This window comes from Kogia breviceps, chromosome 3 (genome assembly GCF_026419965.1).
Source record: "Kogia breviceps isolate mKogBre1 chromosome 3, mKogBre1 haplotype 1, whole genome shotgun sequence".
In the NCBI taxonomy this organism is placed as follows: Eukaryota; Metazoa; Chordata; class Mammalia; order Artiodactyla; family Physeteridae; genus Kogia; species Kogia breviceps.
The window spans coordinates 163139291-163155630 of NC_081312.1; the positions used below are offsets into that span (position 1 = coordinate 163139291).

General features: G+C 46.9%; 1 protein-coding gene across 1 annotated transcript in view; it reads right to left on the reverse strand.

The window, feature by feature from the left end:
• Positions 1–4498: 4498 nt before the first annotated feature.
• Positions 4499–16340, reverse strand: part of IL15RA (interleukin 15 receptor subunit alpha) — a 45719-nt gene continuing 33877 nt past the window's right edge. Inside the window, exons 3-6 of the mRNA XM_067030630.1 lie at positions 15354–15446; positions 12233–12265; positions 8035–8119; positions 4499–5316 (exon numbers count right to left, since the gene is read on the reverse strand). Of these exons, the coding sequence (XP_066886731.1) occupies positions 5220–5316; positions 8035–8119; positions 12233–12265; positions 15354–15446 (308 nt within the window). The 3' untranslated portion in view covers positions 4499–5219. The remainder of the gene's footprint in view (positions 5317–8034; positions 8120–12232; positions 12266–15353; positions 15447–16340) is intronic.

Here is a 16340-nt window from a genome sequence, read left to right on the forward strand (position 1 = left end):
TCGTCCTCATCCAATCAGTGCTCTGTCTTCCAGCCCTCCGGTCTTTTATACCTGCCGTAGCTGTAAATTCAGCTAACATGATTCAACACTGTGAAGACTTGAGCTCTTAAGTTGGGTTTCCTCTTGGCCTTGCATCTTGAAGGCATGCAATTCAGTGGTTACAGAATCTCTAGGTTTTAGACTGTGGCTTGAAACTTGAATAGAGATTTTAGGGATCTGAACTCGTGTTCTCTTATCTAAATTATTCAATGCCATGAATAGTAGCCACCTGTCTATGTCCTTGGATTTCTCCACCCACAATATTTTAGGCCAGCTGTGGTGCAGCCTCCCGGAGCTGGGCCTTCAGCGGGCGTGCCGTTCCAGGCCACTCCTGGGGAACTAGTTCACTGCCTGCCCTGGGCTGCTGGAGTCCCATCTCAGGCTGCTAGCCGAGCTTACGCTGTTTTCTGCCCTCTCTAAGGCAGATAACCATTTGAAGCTATTCCTTCTTTCCCTACTTCTCTGTAATTTGCAATACCTGTTACTAGTACCAAATTCCATACTGGTGGGACCTCGTCAGTGAGAAGTAATGAAAACTGAATCTGTAACAAGGCAAGAGAATATGTATTGGAAGAGTGGTGGGGGCTCATAGAATCACAGGAAGTTGGAGGATTAGGCTTGGGAAACAGGTAGGAACCCCAGCAGTCTGGAGAGCTAGGAAACAGGCAGCCTGACAACGTTGGAGGCCCCTGAAGCCTTGCTGGGCGCTGCTCCATCAGTTCTGTTGTGTTCCTTCATCCCATAGTCAGCGCTTCTCACCAGGTGAGGGCATCTGATGGGCCTCACGTGGCTCTGGGGCCCACACCTGGTGGGAGTCGGTGGAGGGGATATTGGCCTTTTTTGCGTTGTGGGAGGGAGGGTGCCCCACACAGTCGCGGGTCCCCATATTGGAGAAGAGGGAGTGTTACATCCCAGATAGCTCAAGACCACAAAAGTAGAATGGGTGGATTTTTAGATAGACCCTTAGGGGAGAACAGTGTGAACCACAATTCCCTCAGAAATCTAGCACCATATATTTATAAATTCTGTGAAAATAGTCACGTTGAATTCCTCATAGGTTCCCGCAGTGTGAGGTGTTGGGGATGCTCTGATCTGAAATCAGGCTGCTCTTGCCTTCAAGGAGCAGAGGCTTATGGGAGAACAGTCAAACTCAAGATTCTTGGCTACGTTCTCAAAATTCTGAGGCCAGCATTGAAGAAAGTGGATTGGGCAATTAGAAACACGGAGAAACCCTTAAATGTGCCTTTTTGGTCCCTGTTCTCCTACTTCCTAACGTCTAGAGGAGGGTTTAAAAAGATGAAAGTCAAAAGTTTTATTTATTGATCAAGGAAAATCAAGTTAAGATAAAAAAAGATGATGGACAATCAGTTTTCTTCATGACAAATGTGGTGGAGCACAGGAAATGAGAGAGGAGGGATAAATGTGAATTATGTAGGTTTGTAGCCAGCTGGTGACATCCTCTGGGCTAAAGACCTAACAGCTATAGAACTTGCAAATCCCTTTGGGTCCTATGTACCTTGTCCACTAAAAAGTAAAAATAAAAAGATCAACTCTTCTCAGTGCCTGGCAGATACTGACCCCCGATCATTCTCTTCACTCATTTGTCCAACATTTCCTGCATTTATGGAGTGCCAAGGATCGAAAGATAAATGCCACTTCTCTGGTGCCCCTGGGAAGTACTCTGGTATAATCTCCAAAGATGGTTTCCCTTGATTCCTTTCCTCCTTTTTTGTCATCCCCCCTCCCCTTGGGGCTTGGTGGCCTGGCGACTTGCTTTGACCAATAAAATGCAACAGGTGTGCCCATCAAATGTGCCAGCTCCTACCTTGGAGGGGCCTGGCGGTTTTTTCTTTCAGCCACCTGTAAGCGGTCTGGCTGTCCTGAGGCCGCCCTGCTCTGAGGAAGCCCAGGCTAGCCACATGGAGAGTTTACACAGGAGAGCACTGGGGCCCCAGGCAGTGAGTGAGGCCTTCTTAGACCTTCCAGCTCAGCCCAGCCACTAACTGAATGTAGCCGAGTTGATGACACAGAGCAGAACTGCCTGGCTGAGCCCAGTCGGGCCCAGAGACAGTAACAGTGGTGCGGAGCTGCTGTTGGGGTGGCCTGTGATGCGGTGACAGGTAACTGGAGGAGGTAGCCTCACACCAGGTCTGTCTGCAGCACCCTCCCAGGTTGGCTGGATTGGGGCTTCTGGGTAGGAGAGGGGAAGTGGTAGTTTTTTGGAGAACTCTCGCAGGCAGCCTACAGGTGGGGGCAGGTGGGAGGGAGTAGGAAGGGGGTCCTGATGCCACATAAGAGGTGCACCTGAGACCACCACATACCGTTTATCTGCCCTTCCAGCATACGTTGTTATGGTTTCCATGTCTGTTCCTCACTTCCAGGTCACCTTGTGTCCTCCCAGGCCAAGCCCTCTGGGCATCTGTCACTATTTGTGTGTAAAAATGGGGGCCAGATGTAGAACTTGAAGCAGTGCTTGGAGCTGTCAAAGAAGGCTAGGGAGATGGGTGCAGAAAGACAAGTGGCTGAGTGCTCCCCAGATCACTTCTTTTGTAGCTTTGCCTGAGAACCTGCTACCCTGTCTCAGAAAATTTGGCCTTACTGTGATTAGGAATCTTTTAATGTATTGATCTAGCATCTGTTAATGACCTTCAGGGCACTGCATCAGTCTCTGAGAATTCAAAGATGAAAGCACAATTCTTACTTTTCAAGATGTTCATCACTGCTTGATGGATAAATTCTGAGGCCATGGTATGTTCTGGCATTGTAGAGGTTACTTAAACATTTCCCTAGAAGGACTATACCACCTGGTAAGTGAATTCATTTTACCCCTTTAGACTTAAAAAGAAAAAGGAAGAAAGAAAAAAAAAAAAGGTCCTGATTGATTGATTGATCTGTCCCCACCCACCTCTTTTGGTCCTTTTAGACCTCAACTCCACCCAGCCCTGCTTCTATGTCTAGATCTAATTTTTGTCATATAATTTACGCAGCTTGAACTTGGTTGGTGCCTGGTAGATCGCAGACTTCCGTGCTGGACCTGAACCGGGTGATTCTGCATCTTCAAAGCAGCACCCCGCTGCCCCCTAGAGGTCATCATGTCACTCACGCTTCCAAAGATGATGGTGATTTTGAACCATAAATCCTTGAACTATCCCTGTGACTCAGCCCTCTTCCATCCCATAGAAACCTTTCAGATTCCTGGCTCCACTGAACATCTGCCCTTTCCTGTCAAATTAGTTTTAAAAATAACAAGGGTCATACACTTAAAGATTCTTGTAAGAACAAACCAGATCCAGTTAATGGTAAACTCTAGAAACTTAGGGGCAAGCAGCTGAAGAGAGAAGCAAAAAGTTTAGGTAATCAGGCAGGTTCAGGATAATCAAGTACTTAAGGCCAATAGTGAATAGAATGGCCCAGCTCATGTGTTAGCAATGAGTTTTCCTACTTGTTGAAACAGATGTTTGCAGATGGTGAAAATGGTGTGGCTCTGAAATCCCCAAAGCATCCATTTAAAATTCCTCCCCTTCCTTCCTTCACTTAAAAAAAAAAAATTATTTATTTATTTATTTCTGGCTGCGTTGGGTCTTTGTTGCTGTGCGCGGGCTTTCTCTAGTTGCGGCGAGCGAGGGCTACTCTTTGTTGTGGTGCGCAGGCTTCTCATTGCGGTGGCTTCTCTTGTTGCAGAGCAGGGGCTCTAGGTGCACAGGCTTCAGTAGTTGTGGCTCGCGAGCTCTCGAGCGCAGGCTCAATAGTTGTGGCACACAGGCTTCGTTTCACCGTGGCAAATGGGATCTTCCCGGACCAGGGCTCGAACCCATGTCCCCTGCATTGGCAGGCAGATTCTAAACCACTGTGCTACCAGGGAAGTCCCCCTTCCTTCACTTTTGACTAAGCCATCTAAATTCATGACATGAAGAAATTTATAAGAAATGGTACTTTGAGAGCCATGGCAGCTTGTGAATTGGTTGCTGTGCCTATGCCCCACCTCCCGTATGCTTGTGCTGTGTGATGGGGCAGCTGACACCTGGTTTATAGACCTACCCCTGCACCTGCCCCCATCCCGACTCTGTTCAGACTCTGGCATTAATTGAGCCACATGGCCTTGGGCAAGTCACTTCTCTAGCCCTCAGTTTTCCCATCTGTAAAATGAGGAGGTGGGACCAGGCCCATGATTTTATAAACAAAAGTTATAAGCATCAAAGTATGAAAGAAAAGAACACTGTAGGGAAAGAGACAGTGTGTACACCAGGCATGCCTGGGTCACAACCTGCCACCCGTTGCTTCTGACGTGGAAATGCTATTAAAAATTCTCCAAAACTGTGATCTGACTTGGATTCAGACAAGACTTTTTCTTCTCCTTTGAGAAAGAAAAGCTGAGCTCAACCGTTTGGGGCTCTGCATTCCTGATCTCCTTTTTTAATTTGTGGTACATTTCTCGTGATTCTTTCAGTGCATTTTTTTTGTATTGAAAATAGACATTTTATTTTGTTTATACAAGACACAATTTCAAAATATAAATCTTATAATATGTAGCTATAAAAGACAAGGATATAAATATAAATGCACATCTATAGAAAATGTCACCAAGTTCAGTTTTCTTTCTGAACCTTTAAATCAAGAGGATTCATTGGGCACAATCTCTCTGCTCCCTTTCAATGTGTGCAGAGCACCTAGCTGAAAGAGAGGTTTTAGGAGCTGAAATGCTGGTGTCATCCTTGTAAACATCTCCCAAGCCAGGAGGAGCCTCGTAATTCACTTGGAGCCTCGAGCGCATTTCTTTTCTTTGTAAACTGCAGGTCCAGGTGAGGAAGAGAGGAGAGAGAGTCGAGTGGATAAACTGTCCTCAATAAATGTCATGATGAAATAAAAGCCCTGATAGGAAGACCTGAGGCCTTCACTCTCTCCTGGGAAAGTGTCCACCGCTGGGACTTTGGGGACTGGGCCTTATGCCCCAGGGCAGGGAGCGAGTGTCCATCCTGAACCCGGAGAACCCACTCATATGGGCGGTGCCTGAGCTGGGCAGTCGGTAAAATGGTACCAGGATGTTTTCTCACCCTGGCGGACTTTTCCCCGAGGCCACCGCCCCGAGACTTCTCTAGGTCCTCTTTGGCTGGAGCAGAGCTGGTCCTTCACTGTGGCCTTTGCTGTCCTCGGCGTCCCCTGGAGCCTCCTAGGTTGTGTGGTTAGTTTTCTGTGCCCTCCCCTCTGGCGCTGGTTCCTCCGGTCATTGGCACGACCTCCATGCTTTCCATTTCAACACTGGGTATCTGGTAAGCTTGCCTGTAATTCACAGGTTTTGAAAAGAGGAGAGATTAGGTCAAAAGATAGTTCATTTGGGCACTCTGATGGAGAACACCTAGATTGCCTCCACTCACAGGTGGTATTTAAATCTTATTTTGGTAATTTAAGCCCTTTGTCCACCAAGGTTTACCAATGCTGTTGGAGTGGCCTCCAGCACCTTGCCAATCCTCCCTCTGCTAAAGGTGGTGGTTCAAATGCCAGGCGCTGTGGAAGGAGCGAGTCACCAGGAGCCCAGCTAAGCCAGGTGTGACAATCTTAATAAAAATGGTGTAATGGTTACAAAGCTTTTAAAACAGCTCCTGACAGTTACTTAGTAAGTGTTAAATAAATAAACAAATATTGGACTTCCCTGGTGGCACAAGTGGTTAAGAATCTGCCTGCCGGGCTTCCCTGGTGGCGCAGTGGTTGAGAGTCCACCTGCCGATGCAGGGGACACGGGTTCGTGCCTCGGTCTGGGAGGATCCCACATGCCGCAGAGCAGCTGGGCCTGTGAGCCATGGCTGCTGAGCCTGCACGTGTGGAGCCTGTGCTCCACAGTGGGAGAGGCCACAGCAGTGAGAGGCCCACGTACCACCAAAAAAAAAAGAATCTGCCTGCCAATGCAGGGGACACGGGTTCGAGCACTGGTCCAGGAAGCTCCCGCATGCCACAGAGCAACTAAGCTGTGCGCCACAAATACTGAGCCTGCGCTCTAGAGCCCATGAGTCACAACTACTGAAGCCCATGCGCCGCAACTACTGAAACCCGCATGCCTAAAGCCCGTGCTTCGCAACAAGAGAAGCCACCATAATGAGAAGCCCGTGCACTGCAACAAAGAATAGCCCCCCTACCTCAACTAGAGAAAGCCTGCGCACAGCAATGAAGACCCAACGCAGCCAAATATAAAGAAATAGATTAGTTAATCAAAAAAACCCCCAACAAACCAAATATTAATCAGTCCTTGAGAAGCCAAGAGTAGGGGATGCAGAGCATCTTAATTCCACAGTTCTTTGTCTGTCATTGGACATGTGTTTTAGGCCCTGAGTATGTGGGTCTGTGGATTATACAGTCTACCTCCTGAGGATAAGCAACTTTTAGGACATTTTAGAGTAAGCACTTTGAGCTCCTTGGAGTGAGGGCTAAACTGTAAATTAGGACTCTAGGCCAATTTACCAAAAACAATTTTCTAAAAGCCAACTTGTTGAATGACAAATCTACCTAATAAACTATTTGCAAATTATCAGTTTATAGCAAGAATCGACTCACCAAATGCCCAAGTAGTCACACTTATCAGGTTTACCAATTCTTGTAGATATATTTATGATTTTCCATAATATAGTCAGTGAATATTGATGTTTTCCTTTTATGAGCATATTTATTGGCCATATATATCAAATTTACAAATCCTTTTAAAAATATATTTTAATGTATTCTTAAAAAAGATTGTGTATATATTCTTTTCTAATATAGTCAATGAATATATTCATTATTGGGACTTCCCCAGCTGTCCAGTGGTTAAGACTCTGCCTTCCAATGCAGGAGGCATGGGTTTGATCCCTGGTTGGGGAGGTAAGATCCCACATGCTGTGGGGTGCGCCCAAAGACTAAAATAAATAAATAAATAAATAAAGTAATGGAAGGAAATTTAAAAATATATATATTCTTATAATCTCCTAAGAATGTAATCCCAAATACAACATTTTATGTGGAAATTATTTAGTTGTAATGGTGTTCTTAAAACCCTTTTAAAAGTCATTTTCTATTTTGCTAATATTTTAGCATTTGGGGGGATTTTTTGATGAATTTTTATGAAAAATATCAACCTTATTTTATTGATTTCTAAACTGTGAGGTTTGTGGCATTTCTTTTGCTTGGGATGGTATTAACAGCTTTTGAAGATTTGTGTGGATTTTTTGATGGCTGCTTTTCATTTTGGCTTTACAGTAGCATTTCATGGAATGTTCATTTTGTCAAAGTTAGGCTCAAAGAGTGATATAATCTTTGTATTGATATAATATTTAGAAAACAATATTTTATAACTAGTGACTAAAAGTTTAGTTTCAACACACCTGATATGTCTGGAACAGCCATATCACTATGGAATTCTAAAATACTGGCTACTAACTGATGGAAGTACAAAATCAAGGCTAATATGCCACTTGAGGCTTTTACAAAGGAATAGTAAAAATGCATAAAGATTAGAAAAATAATAAAAACTGAAATTTCAGCAAGTGGCAGAAACAATCTTGCCACTACTGCTGAAATATAGAATTTCAAGTATTAGAAATTCCAAGGCCAACATGAATGAGCCTATTTATGGGGAAGCATATCTGTATTTAACGAGTACATTCAAGAAGAATACATCCGTGACTATATCATCAGAATTGCAGATCCATCAGATTGGTTATTTGGAACCTTCTTTCCTTCTGAATCAGCTTTCGGTGAATTGGCCCGTGTCATCTGTTGGCTTCTGGCTGCCCGGTTCGGACCAGTGGCCTGTGGGCTGCTTTGGAAAGTGAAGGGCACAGGCCCGACTCCGTGACCTCTCAGCCTCGACACTCCTTTTGGCGAACACAGACGGGGTGCATGGAAGTGCGTGCGTCTGCAGCCAGGAAGGGGGGTCTTCCCTTGGACAGGGCAGGCCCGGGGTCCTCCGGATGCAGCCCTTTTCTTGGGGGAGGAAGCATCTTGTGCGGTGCGGGTCGTCTGTCTACTCACCTTGACCTTATGTAACGTACGTAATGTACCAGAAGACATACCACGCAGACTCCACAGAGCACGGTGACCGACATGGAGACAGCCGCTGGAAAGAGAGCAGAATTGAGTTGGCATTGAGCTCGAAGGCCCGGCAGCAGATTTGTTTCTGAGACTGAAAATTCTTTACAGTTTACATTCCTGCAGTGAGATCCAGATGCCTTCCTAGCCAGCTCACCGTTACTAACAGTTCCCTGAGGTCCAGCTGTTCAGCCTGTTCTACGTCTGGGCATAAAGGACACTCCTTTCCCACCAACGCTGCCAGTTCAAACCGTCCCCATTCACATTATCCGCATCCTCGACCTTCATGATCAACGTGGCATGGGTGACGGGGCAGGGACGGGAGTGAGGCCGGAGGAGAAAGTAAGGGCCTCAGTGGTCAGAAGCTGGGCGTGAGCATCAGCGTGAGGGGACCAGCACCCCAGGAGGAGAGGAAGCTGCTGCTAAACCCAAAGGTGGGGAAATAGGGCAGGGATCCTCCTCTGTGGTCCCCACCACAATGTCCCCCTTTTCTCCACCTTCACAGAATCCTGATTTAGAAACAATAGCAGGCAGTGCCATTTTTCTTCCAATTTCATCTTACTATGTTTTTTTTATTTGCAACTTTCTACGGTGGTGTTAAGAAGGGTGTCATGAGGCAGGTGTTACAGATTAGAAGAGAAAAAGGTAACAGCTGAGTTGAAAGGACCAGCATTGGGAGGGGAACTTGAGGGTGGAGGGCCCCAGGCACGATGGCTTGAGATTGTTAGGGAGGGTGGAATCTTCACATGGAAGCCAGAGGGCTGAGCCTGAGGGCAAGCTGAGCAGAACTATCTTTAAAACATTTGTATCAATCATAAGCGCCAAACAGATTTGGCCAGTTTGCCTTACAATTGTGAAATCTCCCTGCAAAAAAATCGCCTAGGGCTTCCCTGGTGGCGCAGTGGTTGAGAATCCGCCTGCCGATGCAGGGGACACGGGTTCGTGCCCTGGTCCGGGAAGATCCCACATGCCGCGGAGCGGCTGGGCCCGTGAGCCATGGCCACTGAGCCTGCGCGTCCGGAGCCTGTGCTCCGCAACGGGAGAGGCCACAACAGTGAGAGGCCCGCGTAACGCAAAAAAAAAAAAAAAAAAAAAAAAAAAAAATCGCCTATGTGCCCTGTATGTAAGATGACAAGGCCGAACGTCTGGGGACGCAGGAATCTCACTGTGGACCAGGAGGCACATTCATCTCCTGAACTGTTGAGCTTTTCAGACCTGCACCTATACGGACAGCAAACAGCCGTGTGTACAAGGATGAACACCCATGACGTGGCCTTAAAAATAGAACTTTCCTGAAAAACAACTAAATATAAGGATGAAGGGAAATACCCAGATTCTCTGCAGGGTAGAAGGGGAAATGGGTGAAGTTTTTCTCACGGGCAGTTAGCAACGTGTAACAGAAGCTTTGGAGAAGTCCATTTCATTTGACTCTCTAAGTCCACTACTAGAAATTTATTCTAAGGAAACAGGAAATATATTTACAGTATTCACTAAAGTATTGTTTAAAATAATTTTTTAAATGTTAATCGAAATCTCTTATCAGTAGAAAATTAGTTAAATAAAATGTGACATACCCACACAATGGAATATTATTCAGCTTTTTAAAACTATGAAATCTACATTTGTTAACATGGAAAGATGTCTACAATGTCTTAAGTAAAAAAAGCTGGTTGACATAAAAACAAATAAAAAAAATTTTCCAGTAAGCCATGTGTGTATCCATACGCACAGAAAAGTCTTGAAGACTATATACCAAAGTATTAGGTAATACTTTAGGATAGTAGATAACCTTCTTTTCTTTTTTAAAAAGTGTTTTTTTCCTGATATTTTTGCAATGAATCTGTAATCCGAAGAGACACTAAAGTTACAGAAACATAACTAGTTGCACCTAAGTAAATAAAAATAAGCATAGAAAAGTTGTTCCAAAAGTAATGGAAAACATGGGAAATTAGTGGAAGTTGTTTTGAGTTTTTAGACTTAACATTAATCATCATTATGACTAAAAGACAAATTTTTTTTAGCAGAGATGTGACTCTCTCCGTTAAACTATTCCTTCATGTTGACTAATCGTGTTGGCATGCATTTACTGTTCATGGAGAGGTTTATTGGAAAAGGCAAGCTGATGTTAACTATAGTTCCACTTTCACAGTGCTGCTTCCTGTTTCTTCTTACTGAGAATAAAAACTGCAGACTCAAACTCAAGTGAGAAGAGCGTTCCTGAGCCAATGATATAACACAGCAATTTGAATTTAGCCACTTGAACTCAGACCCTTGGCCTCTTCCTCAGTAATTTCTAGGCAAACTTAGTAAAGAAACCAGAATCACCAAAACAATGGATTAATATATCAACTGCCACGTTCTCCACCCTTTTGTGTTTCCTAGGGGGGTGCATGGATTGGAGAAAAAGGAAAAGAGATTTGGCGAGACAGAGGAAAGAGGGGAGAAAAGGTGGATGATTGCACAGGAGCCCCCGCCTTGACTTCAACCCTACAGTGATGTTGGGTCTATAGTGGGGAAGGCAGCCGAGGTGGCCAGTGGTCACTCTTCAGTGTGGGTGATGAAAGGGTCCTCTGTACCCACAATGAGGGATCACCTCACACCGGTCAGGACGGCCATCAACAACAAGTCTACAAATAGCAAGTGCTGGAGAGGGTGCAGGGAAAAGGGAACCCTCCTACACTATTGTTGGGAATGTAAATTGGTGCAGCCACTATGGAAAACAGTCTGGGGGTTCCTCAAAAAATGAAAAACAGAACTACCATATGATCCAGCAATCCCACTTCTGCCTATATGTCTGGAAAAAAATGAAAGTACTAATTTGAAAATATATGTGCAGCCCAATGTTCATAGCAGCACTATTTTCCAAGCCAAGATGTGGAAGCAACCCAAGTGTCCATCCCCAAATGAATGGATAAAGAGGTGGTATATATATATACAATGGAATATTGCTCAGCCATTAAAAAAAAATGAAATTCTACCATTTGCAGCAGTGTGGATGGGTCTAGAGAATATGATGCTTAGTGAAATGTCAGAGAAAGAGAAAATACTGTATGATATCACATATGTGGAATCTAAAAAAATAATACGAATGAATGTATTTGTAAAACAGGAACAGCCTCACAGAGAAAAACTTGTGGTTACCAAAGGAGAGAGGGAAGGGGGAGGGGCAAATTAGGGGTGAGGGATTAACAGATACAAAACATTATACGTAAAATAGATAAACAATAAGGATATACTGCACAGCACAGGGAATTATAACCATTATCTTATAATAACATAAATGGAGTATAATCTGCTAAATTACTGAATCACTATGCTGTACACCTGAAACTAACGTAATATTGTAAGTCAGCTATGCTTCAATTTTAAATGTGTCCTCTGTGAACATCCAGGGAATCGTCATTTCTCGGCGGTCCCTGCAAACTAGTTCAGTCTCGGGGTAGTGTATTTGATGTGCCGTGTGCCTGCATCTGCTGAAGGTAGTTTTGAAGTGAGAATGTCAATTCCTTATTCCTGGGCAGTGGTTTCTTTTCTGTTTCTTCCAGTACTGAGCACTGTGCTGGGTTCAGAGCGGATAATCAGTAAATACTTAATTGATCAAATTAAACTGTTAACCTTCCATAAGCTGAAGGACATGTAAAGTGCCGTTTGCTTTTTAATGAGAAATCTGCATTTCATTGCAGCTTAGGACCATATCTGGCACAGGATAGGAACTCAATTTATATTGTTTGAACAGATGAATGACGTAATATAGGGGTAGCTCCTGTTAAAGACTGAGCATATAAACTGCAGCAAATGTATTTCAGCTATTGAAAGATGAGAGGTATAATACAGTCTGAAAGATAAACCCTTTACTGCTGGTGCACTAAATGAATATGGCAGTGTAATGTGATGCACCAACTCTGGCTTCTACGCCAGTAGCCTGACAGTGAGAAACTACCAACATTAAGATAAATAGTCAAGCTAGAATTCCATAAACAGGGGGATCATGTAACTTACCTAAACAGAGACACTTCTGAGAGTGAAAGAGGCAGCTGTTGGTGACCATGCTGGGACAGCAGGCATAAGCCAGGTCCGCCCAGCACCCTGGCACTGAGATCCCCTGAGCATAAACACCACAAGGACAAAGGAAAATACTTACCGGTCACAGCTCTGGGATTGTACTGATATGCACCTGCAGAGAAGAGATTGCAGCTCAGTTATGGCCATGGTCCTAAAGGCACTAATTTCTCACTAAGCAAGAGAGATCCTGGACAATTTGGCTCCCATCTTAAAGCCTTGAGAGAGACACGGCTAGCAAAACCAGCCTCACTTTAGCACAGAACCAGGGTCATTGATTTGATTGATGCTGGGCCGTGCTTTAAGAATCAGATACGCCCTTAGAGAAGATGCCAATTACCAAGTGCTCCCCCATCCCACACATTGTGATTCCAGATCAAGGAAAGCTTCCTCTGCCCTCCCATATCGGGAGGAGGAAGATCTTATTCTGATTCTTGGCAAAGCCTCTGCCATGTGGATTAATACGGGGAGGCTTGTCACATGTAGGAGACAGGCTTTCTCTCCCCGCTGAGCTGAGCCAGGGCGGAGCGCAGAGAACCAAGGCTGTGGCAGGGAGCAGGCGGCAGAGGGTTGCTCCGTCATCCTGACTTTGGATTGGATGGTGTGGTGTGATGCGATCGGCTTGCTCAGGATCTGTGACTCAGAAGCAGCCTTTGGGAGCTGCCCTCTCCTCCAGCACGCAAAGCCAGCACTAACCGGGCGGGTCCTGCGAGGCCGAGGGGGTGTGTTCCGGAGCCTTGGCTGTTGTCTGAGCTGGGACTTGGGAGGGCTCATTGTTGATTACCCTTGTGGTCCCCGCAGAAGGAGCTTTGGATGGCATCAGCCTGGAGCCTGGTCCAGTAGCCAGCCTCGTGGCCACTGTGGTGTCTGACTTGGAAGTAAAAGCTGGCTCTGCAGGGAAGTGCAAGACATGGACAACGAAAATATTGAGAACATTGTCTTTTCTCAGCTTTGGAAGAGAGTGTACTAACACCGGCTCTCGTGAGCCTGCCCCAGCCAGCCCGCCCCCAGCAAACTCCTCCACGGCTCTGGGGGAAAACCCCTTGAGTGGCTAACATCTTCATCCATCTGGAATGGCCAAGGGGCTTTTGAGGACGCTAGAGGATTTATGGTTATTTATCATGGGGCACATAAACTAACCATCCCAAAGATCTGTGTAGAACCAGGCACTAGAGAAGTGTTTACTAGGAGACCCAGCTCAGATAAACAGTGGAACTGTACTGGCCAAAAGACATTGGGATGCTGATTTTAGTTTACTTTTTACATGTTTGCACAAAACATTTGAAATCAGGGGAACCTGAGATTTGCCCCTTCTGACCTTTAGAGAGGGGACCTGAGGGACGTGTCCTGGCTTGGCCCCCATCTCGGGGAGGGTGGGCCACCTGCCTTGTGTTTAAGGTCCTTTACCTCCCCATCCCTCACTGGCCAACGGCTGCCCCAAAGTGTAAAGTGTAGTGGCACAACTCTGCTATTCTCTTTCTGTGAAAAGTGGGTCTTCCACTGTGACAGTACGGCTTAGGAGCCCAGCCCTGGAGCAGAGGGTGCGCAAGGGTGGCTGTGAGCCCCGCATCCCGGGCTGTCGGCCATACAGCCGGGCCGCTTCCCCACGCTCTCCCAGCCACGTGGGCAGAGCATGGGCACCCGTGGCCACGGCGCCCGCCTGGGAGGTCAGTCTCATGTCTGAGGTTTCACTGTGCAGCTGCGTCTGCCAAGTGTTCGGGGCATGAAGGCAAGGCTGGGGGAGGCCACCCGAACCAGGTGTGACTTGGACCAAAGGGATTCTGGGTACTCCAGCCCCTTCCTTCCATTTGTCATCGGCTAAGTAACTGGGAGGAAACCTTGCTCCCGCCTCTCCATCCTCCCTTCAGGAGTGGTTCTCAGCCTTGGGCACCAAGTAAGGGTCCCCAGGAGAGCTTCTAGAACCCTAATTCCCAGATGCTCCCCAGACCACCCAGAGTTCCAAGGAGATTTCAACGAGCATCCACGGTTAAGAACCGGCTCTCCAGGGAGGCGGCCCGAGCAGCACCGTCAACCACAGTGTGATGGCTGTGCCTGGAGGGAAAGGAGGAGACGGGTACCAGGAAAAGCCTCACAGTGCGTAATGGGCCACAGAAAACCAGGAGTCAAGAGAGGGTATTAGCGGATACAGTGCACGTTGTCCCAGGATGTTCCAAGAGCCTCCAAGAGCTCGGATTTTCTTAACATCAGGACAGTGCTGAGGAAATTGGGGTTTACCCAAGACTCGGTAGAAATGCAGAACCCTGGCAGCTTCGTGCAAGCGTCTGTACTAAAGCAATCACAGGTTATTGGGAGACGGCTCTGCGTGGGTCTCTTCTGGTTCTACACATCTTGCCAGCAGGGCACTGACAGCCCTTTCTTGGCACCATCTTTCCAAGGATGCTTAGATGGCCTTGGAAGGTGGAGACAGTGCCTCCCCCTGGAACACAGGTCAGACATATTCATGCCAGCAGTGAAACACTCAAGTTCCTGCTCAGGCTTCCCCTCCAGTGACGTAGGCTGCCCGTACTGGCATCTCTTTAGGCCTGCTTAAGGCATGTGGGGACGAGGGACTTGATGAAGCCTGCTGATGGTCCTGCTGCCTGTGGTGCCGGGTAGGAAAGTCCTCCATCTCTGACCCAGGAGGGTCAGGTTTTCTGCCAGCGCCCATGAGACCTGGGAAGGCTGACGTGCAAGGCATTCAGAACCTCAGACCCTCCCTCGTTCTTGAGGCTACGTTTCTACCATAAAATGTGAGATGTCCTATTAAGAGTGGATTTTAGGGCTTCCCTGGTGGCGCAGTGGTTGAGAATCCGCCTGCCGTTGCAGGGGACACGGGTTCGTGCCCCGGTCCGGGAAGATCCCACATGCCGCGGAGCGGCTGGGCCCGTGAGCCATGGCCACTGAGCCTGCGCGTCCGGAGCCTATGCTCCGCAACGGGAGAGGCCACGACAGTGAGAGGCCTGCATACCAAAAAAAAAAAAAGAGTGGATTTTAAACCGTTATTAATTATGTACCTGTGAAGCCTGGCTCTCAAGCTACTTTGGTGTAAAAGGGAAAATGAAACTAATGTCAGTCCTCATTCTTGACGTGAATAAGAGGTGTTTGCAGTGGAACCCTGGCAGTGGTCCACGAATCTGAGGGTTCTCTGGGGACCGGATGGCATCAGGGGATGAGAGTCCAGAGAGAGTCTGTGATGTTCCCACCTTTTCCAGAAGGGTTGGGGTTGTCTGGCTCTGGGGTCACCCCTGTCGGTGCTGCTGTGGAGGGTGGCCTTTGGTGAGTCAGGGAGGCGTCTCCTAGAGAGAGGATAACCACATGGCGTTTATGATGCTGAGGTGTGGCTTCAGAACTGGATGTAAATAGAAAATAAATATATAAATTTAAAGTGGACACATCTGGCTCCCTAGGCTAGGCCAGAAGCACAAGAGATAAACAAGCATCAGTCTGCAGTTCCCACTGCAAACAGACTGCACACTTTTTTTCTAGCCTTTCAAAAAGACTGCACAAGTTAAGTATCACATGCGTTTTATTTTTGGCTGGGATGATAGCAGCGATATCTACTCAGCTTTATAACGCTGGCTTTTGCGTGGGAAAATAAATGATTACTCAACGGATTGTTTTTGGCACAAGAGGTTGGGGAAAATAATGGAGGCAGTTGTTAGTGGTAAAAGGTGGGGGCTTTGGGGATGAGACCTAAAGTTTCCTTCAGTCTTTGGGTTCTAAAAGTCTACGATTCCAGGCCTCGCCCCCTTCTTTCCTCTCCCCTTCCGCCTGCAACCCGCCCTGTTCAGTTCTCCATCCTCGATTCATTCACCCAGAGGAATTGGAACTTTGAAGAAACAGTCACTTTCCCTACAGTGAAAGCCCTTATTTTTGCCCCTGGACTATGGTTCCAGTGGGTCCCGGACTAGACCGAGGAAGACACCTGTGTTCTCCCTGCAGTTACTGCTCAGACCCGTCCTCACCCCGCTCATCCCTCCAATGGCCCCAGGATGCCGTGGGCACCATGTTCCCAGCCCAGCTATTCCTCTGCAACAGCAGAAGGCTCCCTCCTTGCCCGGCCTCTGATGCCTGCATGGTGGCCACGCAGCGGGAAGGGAAGGGGGTACAGGGCGATCTCAGCGCTACAGGTTCAATACAGATTCACAAAGCCAGAGGGAGTCTGGCTTTTCTAGGAGTCCCCCAGCCGT